Source organism: Chamaea fasciata, unplaced genomic scaffold (assembly GCF_029207755.1).
Source record: "Chamaea fasciata isolate MVZ Bird 193981 ecotype frontalis unplaced genomic scaffold, bChaFas1.0.hap1 SCAF_6, whole genome shotgun sequence".
Lineage (NCBI taxonomy): Eukaryota > Metazoa > Chordata > Aves > Passeriformes > Sylviidae > Chamaea > Chamaea fasciata.
This window is the reverse complement of record NW_027094091.1, coordinates 1320344-1334523: the sequence shown is the minus strand read 5'-3', so window position 1 is coordinate 1334523 and position 14180 is coordinate 1320344. Positions and strand designations below refer to the sequence as shown.

At 54.4% G+C, this 14180-nt stretch overlaps 1 protein-coding gene across 8 annotated transcripts in view; it reads left to right on the top strand.

The window, feature by feature from the left end:
- DYSF (dysferlin) overlaps positions 1–14180 on the top strand; it is an 83213-nt gene that overhangs the window by 29999 nt on the left and 39034 nt on the right. For 7 of the 8 annotated variants that reach the window (XM_066185128.1, XM_066185126.1, XM_066185123.1 and 4 more), the window contains 12 exons: positions 396–527; positions 1458–1624; positions 1881–1995; positions 2092–2197; positions 3444–3586; positions 4880–5053; positions 6521–6626; positions 6868–6945; positions 10230–10411; positions 11215–11355; positions 12168–12197; positions 12842–12868. In XM_066185128.1, the coding sequence (XP_066041225.1) occupies positions 396–527; positions 1458–1624; positions 1881–1995; positions 2092–2197; positions 3444–3586; positions 4880–5053; positions 6521–6626; positions 6868–6945; positions 10230–10411; positions 11215–11355; positions 12168–12197; positions 12842–12868 (1401 nt within the window). Of the gene's footprint in view, positions 1–395; positions 528–1457; positions 1625–1880; positions 1996–2091; positions 2198–3443; positions 3587–4879; positions 5054–6520; positions 6627–6867; positions 6946–10229; positions 10412–11214; positions 11356–12167; positions 12207–12841; positions 12869–14180 lie in introns of all 8 variants that reach the window. The other variant, XM_066185129.1, reaches the window with a different exon arrangement.

Here is a 14180-nt window from a genome sequence, read left to right as displayed (position 1 = left end):
TGTCCATGTCCTTGTCCCTGTCTCTGACCTTTCTGTGACCTTGTCCTTGTCCCTGTCTCTGACCTTTCTGTGACCTTGTCCTTGTCCACGTCCTTGTCCCTGTCCTTGTCCCTGACCTTGTCCATGTCCTTGTCCCTGTCTCTGACCTTTCTGTGACCTTGTCCCTGTCCCTGTCCTTGTCCCTGACCCTGTCCAGGCCCCCTGGAATCTCGCAGCTCCCCAAGCTCACCTGGGGACACGTTTCAGGGACGTTGGTGGTGGCGTTGGGATGACCCTGAAGGTCTTTTTCCATCCTCAATCCCGTGACTCCCAAAGCGCTCCGCCCGCTCCTGACAGTATCCCAGAATTCCGAGAATTCCCGTTAATCCCTTCCCCGGGGGCCTTTCCCTCGGCAGTACCCCCAGGAGGAGGCGATGGGGCCGCGGATCCCGGCGCAGATCCGGGTGCGCCTCTGGTTCGGATTGGCCGTGGATGAGAAGGAATTCAACCAGTTCGCCGAGGGAAAACTCTCCGTCTTCGCCGAAACCGTGAGCGTTCCCGAGGGATCCCCATCGTTCCCTAAAAACTGGGGGAAGGAGGAGCTGGTTCCATCAGCTCGGCCTGGAATGCGGAAGGGGAAAGTTGGGAACGAGCCGCGGAGCTGGGTTGTCCCTCCAAAAGGGAAAATTAGGGTGCCGTGGGATGGGTTGGGATTTTCCCGGGAAATCTGTCCCTCGGCAGGGATTATCCATGGGACTCTATGGGATTAATAACGGGATTCTATGGGATTATCCATGGGATTCTATGGGATTATCCATGGGATCCTGTGGGATTATCCATGGGATTATATGGGATCACTCATGGGATTCTGTGGGATTATCCATGGGAATCTATGGGATTATCCATGGGATTCTATGGGATTATCCATGGGATTATATGGGATCACTCATGGGATTCTATGGGATTATCCATAGCATTCTGGGATTCTATGGGATTATCTGTGGGATTCTGTGGGATTAATAATGGGATTCTGTGGGATTATCCACGGGATTCTATGAGATTATCCATGGGATTCTATGGGATTATCCACGGGATTCTGTGGGATTATCTGTAGGATTCTGTGGGATTATCCATGGGATTCTGTGGGATCATTAACGGGATTCTATGGGGTTATCCATGGGATGCTATGGGATTATCCATGGGATTCTATTGGATTATCCATGGGATTCTATGGGATTATCCATGGGATTATATGGGATCACTCATGGGATTCTATGGGATTATCCATGGGATTCTGTGGGATTATCCATGGGATTCTGTGGGATTATCAGTGGGATTCTGTGGGATTATCCATGGGATTTTGTGGGATTATCCATGGTATTCTGTGGGATTATCCATGGGATTCTGTGGGATTATCCATGGAATTCCGTTATTCCACCCCCAGATCCGTCTCTTTTCCTTTTTTTTGGCTCTCCCAGTACGAGAACCAGACCAAGCTGGCGCTGGTGGGGAACTGGGGCACCACGGGCCTCACTTATCCCAAATATTCCGACGTCACCGGCCGGATCAAGCTTCCCAAGGACAGCTTCCGGCCTTCCGCGGGATGGACCTGGGCCGGGGATTGGTTCGTCTGTCCCGAAAAGACGTGAGTGGGGCTTTTCCGCCGGGAATTCCCGGGAATCCCCAAAATCTGGGATGCCCCAGTGGTTCCTCATCTGTGCTTCCCCCTCATCCGAATCTCGGGATGCTCCAAATCCGAGGAGCTTTTGGGGGTGGGGTTTGATTTGGGTTTTTTCCTGCGGGGAAAACTTCGCTTGGAGGGGCGGGAGAAATTTGGGAATGTTCGGGGGGGGAGGCGGGATGGAGAATCCCTGATTTTTTGGGGTATTCCCGGGATTCAGGCTGCTGCACGACGTGGACGCCGGCCACCTGAGCTTCGTGGAGGAGGTTTTTGAGAACCAGGTCCGGCTGCCCGGAGGGCAGTGGATCCACATGACCGATTCCTACACGGACGTGGTGAGGGGGAAAACCGGGAATTCCGGGAGCCCGGGGCTGGAATTCCGGGGGGAAATCTCGGGTTGGGTTTGGGTGAGGATTGCCTGTGTCCCACAGAACGGGGAGAAGGTGCTGCCCAAGGATGAGATCGAGTGTCCTCCGGGCTGGAAGTGGGAAGATGTGGAATGGGACACGGATCTCAACAGGGCTGTGGATGAGAAAGGTACCGGAGACGGGATTTCGGGATCTGGGAAGTTTGGGATCCTGGACTGGGGAATTTTGGGATCTGGGATTTGGGGATTTTTGGGATTTGGGAATTTTGAGAACCCAGACTGGAGAATTTTGGGATCTGGGATTTGGGAAGTTTGGGGATTTTGGGGTCCTGGACTGGGGAATTTTGGGGTCTGGGATTTGGGGATTTTGGGATCCTGGACTGGGGAATTTTGGGATCTGGGAATTTTGGGATCCTGGACTAGGGAATTTTGGGATCTGGGATTTGGAGATTTTGGGATCCTGGACTGGGGAATTTTGGGATCTGGGATTTGGAGATTTTGGGATCCTGGACTGGAGAATTTTGGGATCTGGGAATTTTGAGATCCTGGACTGGGGAATTTTGGGATCTGGGATTTGGGAAGTTTGGGGATTTTGAGATCCTGGACTGGGGAATTTTGGGATCTGGGAATTTTGAGATCCTGGACTGGAGAATTTTGGAATCTGGGATTTGGGAAGTTTGGGGATTTTGGGATCCTGGACTGGGGAATTTTGGGATCTGGGATTTGGGGATTTCGGGATCCTGGACTGGAGAATTTTGGGATCTGGGAATTTTGAGATCCTGGACTGGAGAATTTTGGGATCTGGGATTTGGGAAGTTTGGGGATTTTGGGATCCTGGACTGGGGAATTTTGGGATCTGGGATTTGGAGATTTTGGGATCCTGGACTGGGGAATTTTGGGATCTGGGATCTGGGAATTTTGAGATCCTGGACTGGGGAATTTTGGGATCTGGGAATTTTGAGATTCTGGACTGTGGAATTCTGGGATTTCTTCCCACGGTCTATGGATGAAAACATTCCCGTGGCTGTGGGGACCGGATCAGGCTCTGGGGGATCCTTCCCCCTTGTCTCTGCCTGGAGCTGCGGGATGGGAATTCCCAAAGGCAGCGCTGGGATAATCTGGGAATATCCTGTCGGAAAAAAACCCGGAAAACTCGGGGCTGGAGAGTGCTGGGACCGTCCCGGGGCTTGGAATGGCTGGAGGGAGGGTGGGAAGAGTCCCCGGGGTGGGATTTGGAACCCCGCGGATCCATCCCTGGGCGTTCCAGAGGGATGGAATGATGGGAAATCCAACCGGGAAATTTTCGCTGGATTCAGCCGCGCCTTCACTGCCAGAAATTCCCAGTGGGAGCCAAGACTGGAGCGGTGGGATCCTCTTCTCCCGCCTCCAGCAGGTGTTTATTCCCTTCTTCCCGAGGCTGGGAATACGGGATCACCATCCCTCCGGAGCGCAAGCCCAAGGCCTGGGTGCCGGCGGAGAAGATGTTCCACACCAACCGGCGCCGGCGCTGGGTGCGGCTCCGCCGGCGCGACCTGGAGCACATGGAAGCCGGCAGAAAGGTGGGATGGGCCGGGAAAAAGCTCCCACGGCATCGGCCTGTGGCTCCCGTCCCTTCCCGGGGGCGCCTGGATTTGGCAGGATCTGCTTCTCCTTGGGGATTTGGCCGGGGGTTGTTCCAGGTTTTCGGCGGAAAACGCCGCGTTCCCGAGGGTGGGGAATGTTCCGGAGGGATTGGGGTGGGATGGGGACATCCGGGAAAATCCTGGAGTGTGGGAAATGTGGGAGGGACGATGTGCCCAGCCTGGCCCTATCCCGCTTCCCTCTAGATGGTGCCCTTGAACCGGGAATGGCAATTCCCAGCTTCCCAAGGCCGCTCGTCTCCCTTCCCGGAAAATTTTTCGGGATAATTGTAACCGCCGTCACCCCATTCGCTGTGGGTGAAAAACCTTCTCCGCGGCTTGTGGGCGGGTGATCCAGGGGGAAATTCCAGAGGCGGCAGAGGCGCGGGATGGGGTCGGGATGACGGCAAAGGGAAAAGCGGGACGGGAAGTGGAGCTGCTGGAGCTCCAGGCCAGCGATCCCGCTCCGAGTGGGATTCATCCCAGGGCTCAGCTCCCGGTGGTGGATCCAGCGGTGTTAAGGGTTGGATTGGGAGAATCCAGCTCCATGCTGGGAATGTCCAAGGCCAGGTTGGACATTGGGGCTTGGAGAAAACCGGGATGGTGGAAGTGTCCCTGGGGTGGGGTGGGATTTAAGGTTCCTCCAAACCCAAACCATTCCAGGATTCGGGAGAGCTGGGAATGTTCTCCTGGAGAAGGGAAAAAATCCCGGGAATGCTCAGAGTCCCCAAAGGGGCTCCAGGAGAGCTGGAGAGGGGCTGGGGCCAAGGCCTGGAGGGACAGGACACAGGGAATGGCTTCCCACTGGGAAAGGGGACATTGGGCTGGGATCTTGGGAATCAGCAATTCCTGCCTGGGAGGGTGGGCAGGGGCTGGGCTGGAATTCCCAGATTTCCCTGGATCCCTGGGAATGTCCAAGGCCGGGTTGGATCCACCCGGGACGGTGGGAGGTGTCCCTGGAACTGGGATGAGCTTTAAAGTCCCTTCCTTTCCAAACCATTCCACGATGATCTCCAGGGCCTTTCCCAACCTAAACCAACTGACCCTGGACATCTTTCCCACCCTGGCCATTCCCATTAATTCACTAATCCCATCGCTCCATTCCACGATCCCACCCTGGCGGGGGAAGACACAGGCAAAACCCGGGGGCGGAACAACATCCCGAAAAACCCCTCCCGGAATCCAACTTTTGCTCCGACCCTCGGAAAAAACCCGTGATCCCCTTGCCGGCAGCACAAGCAGGAGGAGCTGGACGGGGACGGTTGGGAATACGCTTCCCTCTTCGGCTGGCGCTTCCACCTCCGGCAGCGCCGCTCCGACTCCTTCCGCCGGCGCCGCTGGAGACGCCGGATGGAGCCCCTGGAACGCGCCGGCCCCGCCGCCGTCTTCGCCCTGGAAGGGGCTCTGGTAGGTCTCGTGTTTCGAGTCCGAGGTCCCCCCGATTAGATTGTTTTTTAAAATTCCTTTTCAAAGCCGGAATTTGAAAGAAGAGCGGAACTCGGACTCGAAAGGCGTTCCTTCAATTTTTTCCTCTGGAGGTCTCGAAAGGCGTTAATTCAATTTTTCCCTCTGGAGGTCTCGAAAGGCGTTGGTTCAATTTTTCCCTCTGGAGGTCTCCAAAGGCGTTCCTTCAATTTTTCCCTCTGGAGGTCTCGAAAGGCGTTCATTCAATTTTTCCCTCTGGAGGTCTCGAAAGGCGTTCATTCAATTTTTCCCTCTGAAGGTCTTGAAAGGCGTTTGTTCAATTTTTCCCTCTGGAGGTCTCGAAAGGCGTTTGTTCAATTTTTCCCTCTGGAGGTCTCGAAAGGCGTTTGTTCAATTTTTCCCTCTGGAGGTCTCGAAAGGCGTTTGTTCAATTTTTCCCTCTGGAGGTCTCGAAAGGCGTTCCTTAAATTTTTCCCTCGGGAGGTCTCGAAAGGCGTTCGTTCAATTTTTCCCTCTGGAGGTCTCGAAAGGCGTTCGTTCAATTTTTCCCTCTGGAGGTCTCGAAAGGCGTTCGTTCAATTTTTCCCTCTGGAGGTCTCCAAAGGCGTTCGTTCAATTTTTCCCTCCGGAGGTCTCGAAAGGCGTTCCTTCAATTTTTTCCTCCGTAGGTTGCTTTCCGCTTCCGTTCCACAAACCCCAAAACCGCCAATTTTCGCCCCGGGAGGAACGAAACCGGGAATTGTCACAAATTTCTTGCAATTTATCCGCAAACTGAACCGCTGCCTAATCTTCGCTGTTCTCAAACGGGGTCGGGAACGGCTTCTCCCATTCCCGGATTTCCAACCTCGGGAATGTTATCGGCCCGGCCGCTCGTTCCCTGCTTCCCGTTTTCCCGTTATCCGCCCCGTGTGTTCCCGGGTTTTTCCGCACTTTGGGTTTCCCAATCCTCCGCTTCTCCAGTGATTCCGCGAGAGCCAAAGCAGCGCTAAGTTCCCATTCTGTGTTTTTATGGAATTTTTTTTTCTTTTCCCTCTCCTTTTTGGCGCATTTTTTTTCCTCCCTCTTTCCTTGCTCTGGTTTTCCCTCCAATCCGGAGTTGATCCCTTTGGGATAAAAGCGGCTCCGTGGCGTTTTCCACGAGCTGCTCCCATCTTATAAAATCCCAGCTCCCAAAACTCCTGGTGGGATTATTCCCATCCCCCTTTTTCCCCATGGGATCCGCAGATGGGAATTCTCAGCCTTGGAAACCGCTCCTTTTCCCGCCAAAATTCCAAAGCCAATGGGGAATCAGGAGAACTCGAGAACCTCCAGGAGCTTTTCCAACCTAAATTTTAGGATTCTAGGGGACGCTGGAAAGCCCAGACTCCTCTTGGGCACCCCGGAGAATTCCATCCAGGGAATCCCGGAGGTGATCCCGGCATTCCCGACTTTCCGCGGTTTTCCTCGCAGGGAGGAGTGACGGATGACAAGAGCGACGACGGGAAATCCGACGGGAAATCCGCCTCCGCCCTGAGTTTCGGAGTCAACAGGCCCACAATCTCCTGCATTTTTGACTGTGAGGATCCCAGGGGAGCGGGAAAGGCCGTTTCCCACCCTTTTCCCGGAAAAAAAAAAAAAAGATGGAAAAAGAAACAAGGAGAAAGGGTGGAAGGGAGGACGGTGCTTATGGGAACATCCAGAGGCTCCGGGATGGGTGCTTGGGATATCCTGGGGGGATTGAGTCGGGATTCCCTCACATGGGTAACTGGGAATCTGGGATTTTTTTTTTTCCATGCTTCCCGTTTTTTTTCCGGCAGCCGGGAACAGATTCCACCTGCGCTGTTACCTGTACCAGGCTCGGGATCTGCTGGCCATGGACAAGGACAGCTTCTCCGGTGAGTCCGGGATGGAATTCCGGGAGCAGAGGGAACGTCCCATGGGCGGGGACAGCTCCCAGCTTCCCAGGTGGATCCAGCCCGGCCTTGGACATTCCCAGGGATCCAGGGAAATCTGGGAATTCCAGCCCAGCCCCTCCCCGCCCTCCCAGGCAGGAATTGCTAATTCCCAAGATCCCAGCCCGATGTCCCCTTTCCCAGTGGGAAGCCATTCCCTGTGTCCTGTCCCTCCAGGCCTTGGCCCCGGCCCCTCTCCAGCTCTCCCGGAGCTCCTCTGGGGTCTGGAATGCGCTCCAAGGAATCTCTGGAGCCTTTCCCTTCTCCAGGCTGGATATGATGGAGCACAGGGAGAAACTTCCATGGGATGTGTCCAGGGAAAATTCCAGAGGGTGACAGCTAATCCGGACCTTGGTCCCTTCTTCTCCAGCACCCTCGGGAAATTCCTTGTTGGATTTGATCCAGTGGACGGTTCCCGGCCCGTGGGGTTGGATCCGGATGATCCCTAAGGTCCCTTCCATCCCAAACCAGTCTGGGATTCCATGATTCCGTAATTCCTTAGAATCCCCCTTCTCCCAGCCGGACAGGGACGGCAGCGGTCCCTGGGGTTTGGGATTTAGGAAGGGGATTTCCATGGAAAACTGGGAATCCAGGGGGAAAACCGAGAGCGGCCTTTGGGGAGGAGTTTTCCACGTCCTGCTGCTCCGTCAATTCCCAGCACAACTCCAGGGATTTCGGAAATTCCCAGGATTGTGCTGGTGCGGTCAGGACTTCCCACCCTGGGGGATTTTTTTGGGATGGGAAAGAAGTTGGAATGGGAGAAATCCTTTTATCCATGGGATTTCCCTGCCAGAGGGGCTCGGATGGGGCTGGAACATCCCTTTGGAATGTGGTCGAGGGGGGATGGGATGCCTGGAATTATCCCGGCAGCAGGAAAATCTGGGAAAATCCCAGCCAGGTATTCCCGTGAACCCTTCAGAGCTGGAAAAGCAGGAAAAGGGGGAATGTCAGCTCCTCTGGATCAGAGCTGGGATCACGTGGAATGTCCCAAATCCCGGGAAAAAGAGTCCACCGGTGGGAGAGATTCCTCCCGGGCTCTCCCTGCTCCATTCCCACGGGGATTTATCCATGAGAAGGATTTGGTTGGGATTTCCCTCCAAATCCTGGGATTTCATCCACACATCCCGGGAATGACGGGAAACGGGGACAACCCCAAAATTCGGGAAGCAGCTGATCCTGAGGGAATCCTGCTTTTCCCAACGGAATAATGTGATTTCTTTTTTTTTTTTTTTTTTTTGGGAATAAACACCCCCCGAGCATCCCAAAAAAAAAAAAATTCCCCCGGTGGGTGTCTGCTCCCACCTGGAATTCCCACAAAAGGCTCCTTGTCGGGATGAGGAGGTGGGAGCGAGGTGAGCTCATGGCTCAGGGGAGGGAGAGTCCGGAATCTCGTTTTCCTTTGGAAAAATCCCGGCCAAGGACAACACGGGAGCGGCGACGTTTCCCACAATGCGGGATTGTGATTCCCGCCGCCGGGAATAAAGGAGTTCGTTAAAGGGGCTCGGGCGGTTGGAAAAATAAACATTCCCCGCTCCCGACAAAGGGGCTTTAGAGAGCTTTCCGTGGAAAAAAAAAAAAAAAAGGAGGAGGAGGAGGAGGAGGGAAAAAATGGGAAAAAAATGGAGGAGGAGGAGGAGGGAGGGAAAAAATGGGGAAAAAAAAAAGGAGGAGGAGGAGGGAGGGAAAAAAATGGGGAAAAAAAAAAGGAGGAGGAGAAGGGAGGGAAAAAATGGGAAAAAAATGGGGAAAAAAAAGAAGGAGGAGGAGGAGGGAGGGAAAAAATGGGAAAAAAAAGGAGGAGGAGGAGGGAGGGAAAAAATGGGAAAAAAATGGGGAAAAAAAAAGGAAGGAGGAGGAAGAGGGAGGGAAAAAAAAGGGGAAAAAATGGGGAAAAAAAAAAGGAGGAGGAGGAGGAGGAGGGAGGGAAAAAATGGGGAAGAAAAGAAGGAGGAGGAGGGAGGGAAAAAATGGGGAAAAAATGGGGAAAAAAAGGAGGAGGAGGAGGGAGGGAAAAAAATGGGAAAAAAATGGGGAAAAAAAGAGGAGGAGGAGAAGGGAGGGAAAAAATGGGGAAGAAAAGAAGGAGGAGGAGGGAGGGGAAAAATGGGAAAAAAATGGGGAAAAAAAAGGAGGAGGAGGAGAAGGGAGGGAAAAAAACGGGGAAAAAAAAAGGGAAAAGCGACTCCAAATCCAGGTTGTTTTTTTTTTTTTTTTTTTGATTGTAATGGATTTGGCTGAGGAAAAGCGGGAAGAGCTTTTCCCGGAGTGGGTTGTCGGGAATGGCCGAGTGGTCCCGGTTTGTTTAGTGTGGGTGGAGGGGAAAATCCGGCCCCGGTGCCACAATTCCTTGGAAAAGGGGGAATGCTGCTGGGATCAGCTGGCCCTGCTTCCAGGGATGTGGGATGATCCTGGGAGCCGAATCCAGGGATGTGGGATGATCCTGGGAGGTGAATCCAGGAATTTGGGAGAATCCTGGAAGCTGCGTCCTTTGACTCCCATGAAAGCTCCCAGGAATGTGTGGGATATTCCCGGAATCCTCGTGCAGGGATGTGCGGGATATTCCCGGAATCCGCGCGCAGGGATGTGTGGGATATTCCCGGAATCCTCGTGCAGGGATGTGTGGGATATTCCCGGAATCCGTGTGCAGGGATGTGTGGGATATTCCCGGAATCCTCGTGCAGGGATGTGTGGGATATTCCCGGAATCCTCGTGCAGGGATGTGTGGGATATTCCCGGAATCCGCGCGCAGGGATGTGTGGGATATTCCCGGAATCCTCGTGCAGGGATGTGTGGGATGCTCCTCTGCCTCCCAGCCGGGAATTCCCGCCCAAGCTCCCAGCCCAAAGTCCCCTTTCCCAGTGGGAAGCCGTTCCCGGGGTCCTTATCCCAAATCCCTCTCCAGCTCTCCTGGAGCCTCGTTAGGCGCTGGGATCGGCTCCAAGATTTCCTTGGATTTTTAGAACAATCCCAACTCTCAGACTGAGCCTTTCCAGCCGGAAAACCGCCTGGAAAGCCGGGAAGTTTGGGCTTGGAATGCCGAATTCCAGGTGGGACGGACTGGGCAGCTCCTCCCCCCTCAAGCAAGACCTGAGGATGAGACGGAGCGAGCTGAGAATTCCCAAATTCAGTTCTGGGTGGAGCTTGGAATTCCGGGAAGAGCCGGAGCTGCGGGGGTGGGGGGGGTGTCCAATCCCCGAATTCCCAACCCGCGGATCCCGTTCCCGCAGATCCCTACGCCATCGTGTCCTTCCTGCACCAGAGCCAGAAGACGGTGGTGGCGAAGAACACCCTGAACCCCACGTGGGACCAGACCCTGATCTTCTACGAGATCGAGATTTTCGGGAATGCTCGGGACGTGGCCGAGTGCCCTCCCGACATCCTGGTGGAAATCTACGACCACGACACCTACGTGAGTGCGGAGATTCCCGCCCGGGCAATTCCCGGCCTTTGGAATCCGGCATCCCGGAGTGCTCCCGGTTTTGAGGCGGATCTTCCGAATTCCGGGGGAAAACTCCTTGGGTGCGGTGTCCCTTGAGGTGCCGTTGGTTGAGCTTCCGCGCTGTTCTTCAAATCGGGAAAATTGACGGAGTCTCCCCGTGGAAAAACCTCGGGATAGAGTCGGAAGCGGTGATGGAAGTAGGGGAACACCCTCTGCTGTTTGCCGTGTCCAAAGGGCCTGGGAATGATGGGATGGTGGAATTTTGGGGGGGTTGGGGGCAGGAACTTCAGGTTTTTCCCAGAAAAACAAGGCTGGGCCGAAAAAACCCGAAAAAGCCTGGAAAAAACCTGGAAAAACCAAGTGCAGGAGGGAATTCTGTTGGAAAACACTTGGAATACACCTCGGGAATATCTCAGGAATCTTTGTTTTCCCCTCTCTCCTGCTCCTTCCCGGCAGGAAAGATTCCAAAGATCCCAGTGCAGAGCAGGGAATGGGAATTTTTAGGAGCTGCCATTCCTGCTCTGGAAAACCTGGGATAGGGAATTTTCACCTCCAAAGCCAAAACTCCCAAAAGACGTGTGTTTCCTGGAATTTTGGGAATTCCAGGGAGGAGCTGGAAAACCGGAAGCTCTGTGGGCGCCAATCCATTCATCCCGTAACGGGATCATCCCTCACTCCCGATTTTTGGCTGAGTGGGGCGGGGGAGGGGATGGATTTTTCCGGGAAAAGGGATGGGAAGGCCGGATCGCAATTCCCTGGAATTCCCTTTCCAGGGCGCCGATGAATTCATGGGACGCTGCATCTGCCGGCCCAGCCTGGAGCGCTCGCCGCGCCTTTCCTGGTATCCCGTCCTCAAATCCGGCCGGAATGTCGGCGAGCTCCTGGCCGCCTTCGAGCTCATCCAGAGGGAAAAGGTGAGATCCATCCCTGAGGCTGGAACGCTCCGGAATTCCCGGGTCTTCCCCCCAGCATCCGGCTTTTTCCGGGTGTCGGGTTTAGTCCGTCCGTTGGAAGAGCCGGGAGGGGTTTGGGATTTGTCCCTTTTTCTGAGGGGTGATTCCATGGGATGAGGGTTTTTCCAGGTGGGAAAAGAGGCGGTTTCGGGCTTGGCCCGATGGAAAAAGTGCAGGATTCCTTCAGAATTCCTGCATGGATCCTTCTCTCCTCGGACGAGTCCTGAGGAATTCAGGGATATCGGGGGAGCTGGGAATTGTCAAATCCCTAAGGAACTGGGGACTCCGTTTCCTGGGAATTCTTGCTGGAGGAGGTTTAGGAGAGCCGAAGCCACTCCGGCTTTTCCAATGGATGTGCCAGGAAAAAGGGATGGATTGGGAAGCTCAACCCCTGAATCCCATTCTTCCTTCCCAGCCCCCAGAGGTTTATCTGGGAACGGGAATCCCAGAATTCCCTCTTCCCCGGAATTTCGGGCCCAAACATCAGGACAAGACCCCAAATGTCCCTGTGGCCTCTTCCTCCTCCTCATTCCCTCAGAGCCGGGTGGGAAAGGGATTGGAAAAGCCTTGGAAAAGCCTTGGAAAAGCCTTGGAGTGGGATGTGCTCCTGCTTGATCCCGGTGGGAATTCTCCGGCTGGATTTGGTGCTTCCTGGCTGGATGAAAATCCAGGATTTTTACAGCTGGGAAGGGGCGGGGCTGAAGTTTCCCTGCTGGGAAAAAGGAGGAATTAACAGCGGGAATGTTGATGGGAATTGTGTTCTCTCCCCGCAGCCGGCCGTTCACCACATCCCTGGATTTGAGGTAATTCCCGCAAATTCCCCTCCGCAAATCCGGCAGCATTCCCAGCATTCCCGGGGATGTGGAGCCCCTTTCCAGCCCTGCGGCAATCCCTCCGTCCTGTCCTGGGCAATTCTTGGACGATGGAGGAATTCCCGCGTAGAGATTCCGCTTTTCCTCAGCTGATCAGGAAAACCGGGAGCGGAGCAGGGGAAGTTTATCCCATTCCAGGATCCGGAGGATCCCACGGAGATACTCCAAAGGCTCTGGAGCCAAGCTGGGAAAGCTGGAGAAGGGAAAAATCCCGGGAATGCTCAGAGTCCCCAGAGGGGCTCCAGGAGAGCTGGAGAGGGGCTGGGGCCAAGGCCTGGAGGGACAGGACACAGGGAATGGCTTCCCACTGGGAAAGGGGACATTGGGCCGGGATCTTGGGAAGGAATTCCTGCCTGGGCTGGAATTCCCACATTTCCCTGGATCCCTGGGAATTCCCAAGGCCGGGCTGGATCCATCAGGAACAGGGGAAGGGGACTGGTTGGGATTTAAGGATCTTTTCCCCGCCCCCCAACCATTCCCATGATTCCCTTCGCTTGCCAGCTCCAGTTACAAACCTTGGGATGGGCTTAGGGATGAGAATTCCTCTAATCCCGTCCTCTCCTCCTCTTTCCCAGAGCGAGCTCTCCTCCAGCCTGGACGAGGTGAGTCCTTGGGAATTCCTCGGTTTTCATCTTGGAATTGTTCACGTTTGCTTCCTTGGGAATTCCGCCTTTTCCTGGATGAATTAAGCTGGGAGCATCAGGATTTTGGGAATATGAGTGATCCCCCGGCCGGATGGGCTTTTCCTCATGGCCGGGAATGTTGGGATCCATTTACCCTCTGGAATGAGGTGTCCCACCCTTTCAACCTGGGAAACCGGAATTTCCTTGGGAAATCCCAATTCCGAACTTTCCGTAGGGAATCTGCCGTGAATCGAGGATGAGCTGGATTTTTCCAGTTGTTCCAAAGGATATTTTCATCCCTCATCCCGGGAAAAATTCAGGGATGGGGACTTGGAGCAACCTGGGATAGTGGAGGGTTCCCTGCTTGTGGAATGGGATGAGTTTTCCCAATGGAAACTCTTCCGTGATTCCATCATTCCCATGATTCCACACCCAGGATCCCAAGAATTTTTCCTCGTGCACCCCATGGAGCCGATCCCGGGCTGAACCGAGAGGTGGAGTCGGGATCTCAGGAAAACTCCCGGCAGGGAAAGGGAACAACCCTTGGAATGTTGTGGTGGCCCTCGGAGCCGTTAATCCCAAAATCCGGGAGACGAGCTGGGAAAGACCTGAGCCACATTCCCGGGAAAGGATAAACGCAGTTTCCCAAGATTTTTTGTTTTTTGTTTTCCCGCCCGAGCCACCTTCCCTTGGGAATCTCATCCCGCTGTTCCGTGCCTCCGTAATCATCTCTCTCCTCTTTTTTCCCCCCCGCCGGAATTCCGGGATGGGGAATTCCACAGCTCTGCGTGCCTGCCGTGTTCTTGGAGGGGCTCCTCCAATGGGTATCGCTCTCTTCCCGTTCCTTCCCCTTTTCCCCAGAATCCGAGAAAATCCCGGCAGAGCCTTTCAGGGAGAGCAGGATTGTGGGAACCTCATCCCGGCGAAAATTCCCGAGGTTTCATCCCAAGGATTGGTGCCGGTGCCTCATGGATGCTCCTGAAGGACCAGGCTGGCTCCATCCTTATCCAGATTTTTTTTCTCTTGGGAATGGCCTTTGGGAGCCGAATTCCAAACTCTGGGATTTATCTTTGGATCCCATCCCAGCTTCCATAGAAAGTGGGAATCTTTTCCAGCTTTTTTTTTTTTTTTTTTGGCCTCATCCATGTTTGGTTCCAAATCCGGGTTGGAATCCGAGATCCCCAGAGCTCCTTCGCCGCCTGGATTCCCTCGGATTCATCCTTGTCCAACCCATCCTGGCTCCCGGCAGGATTTTCATGGATTTTCCTCCCTCCGGCCGGCTTTGTCCGGG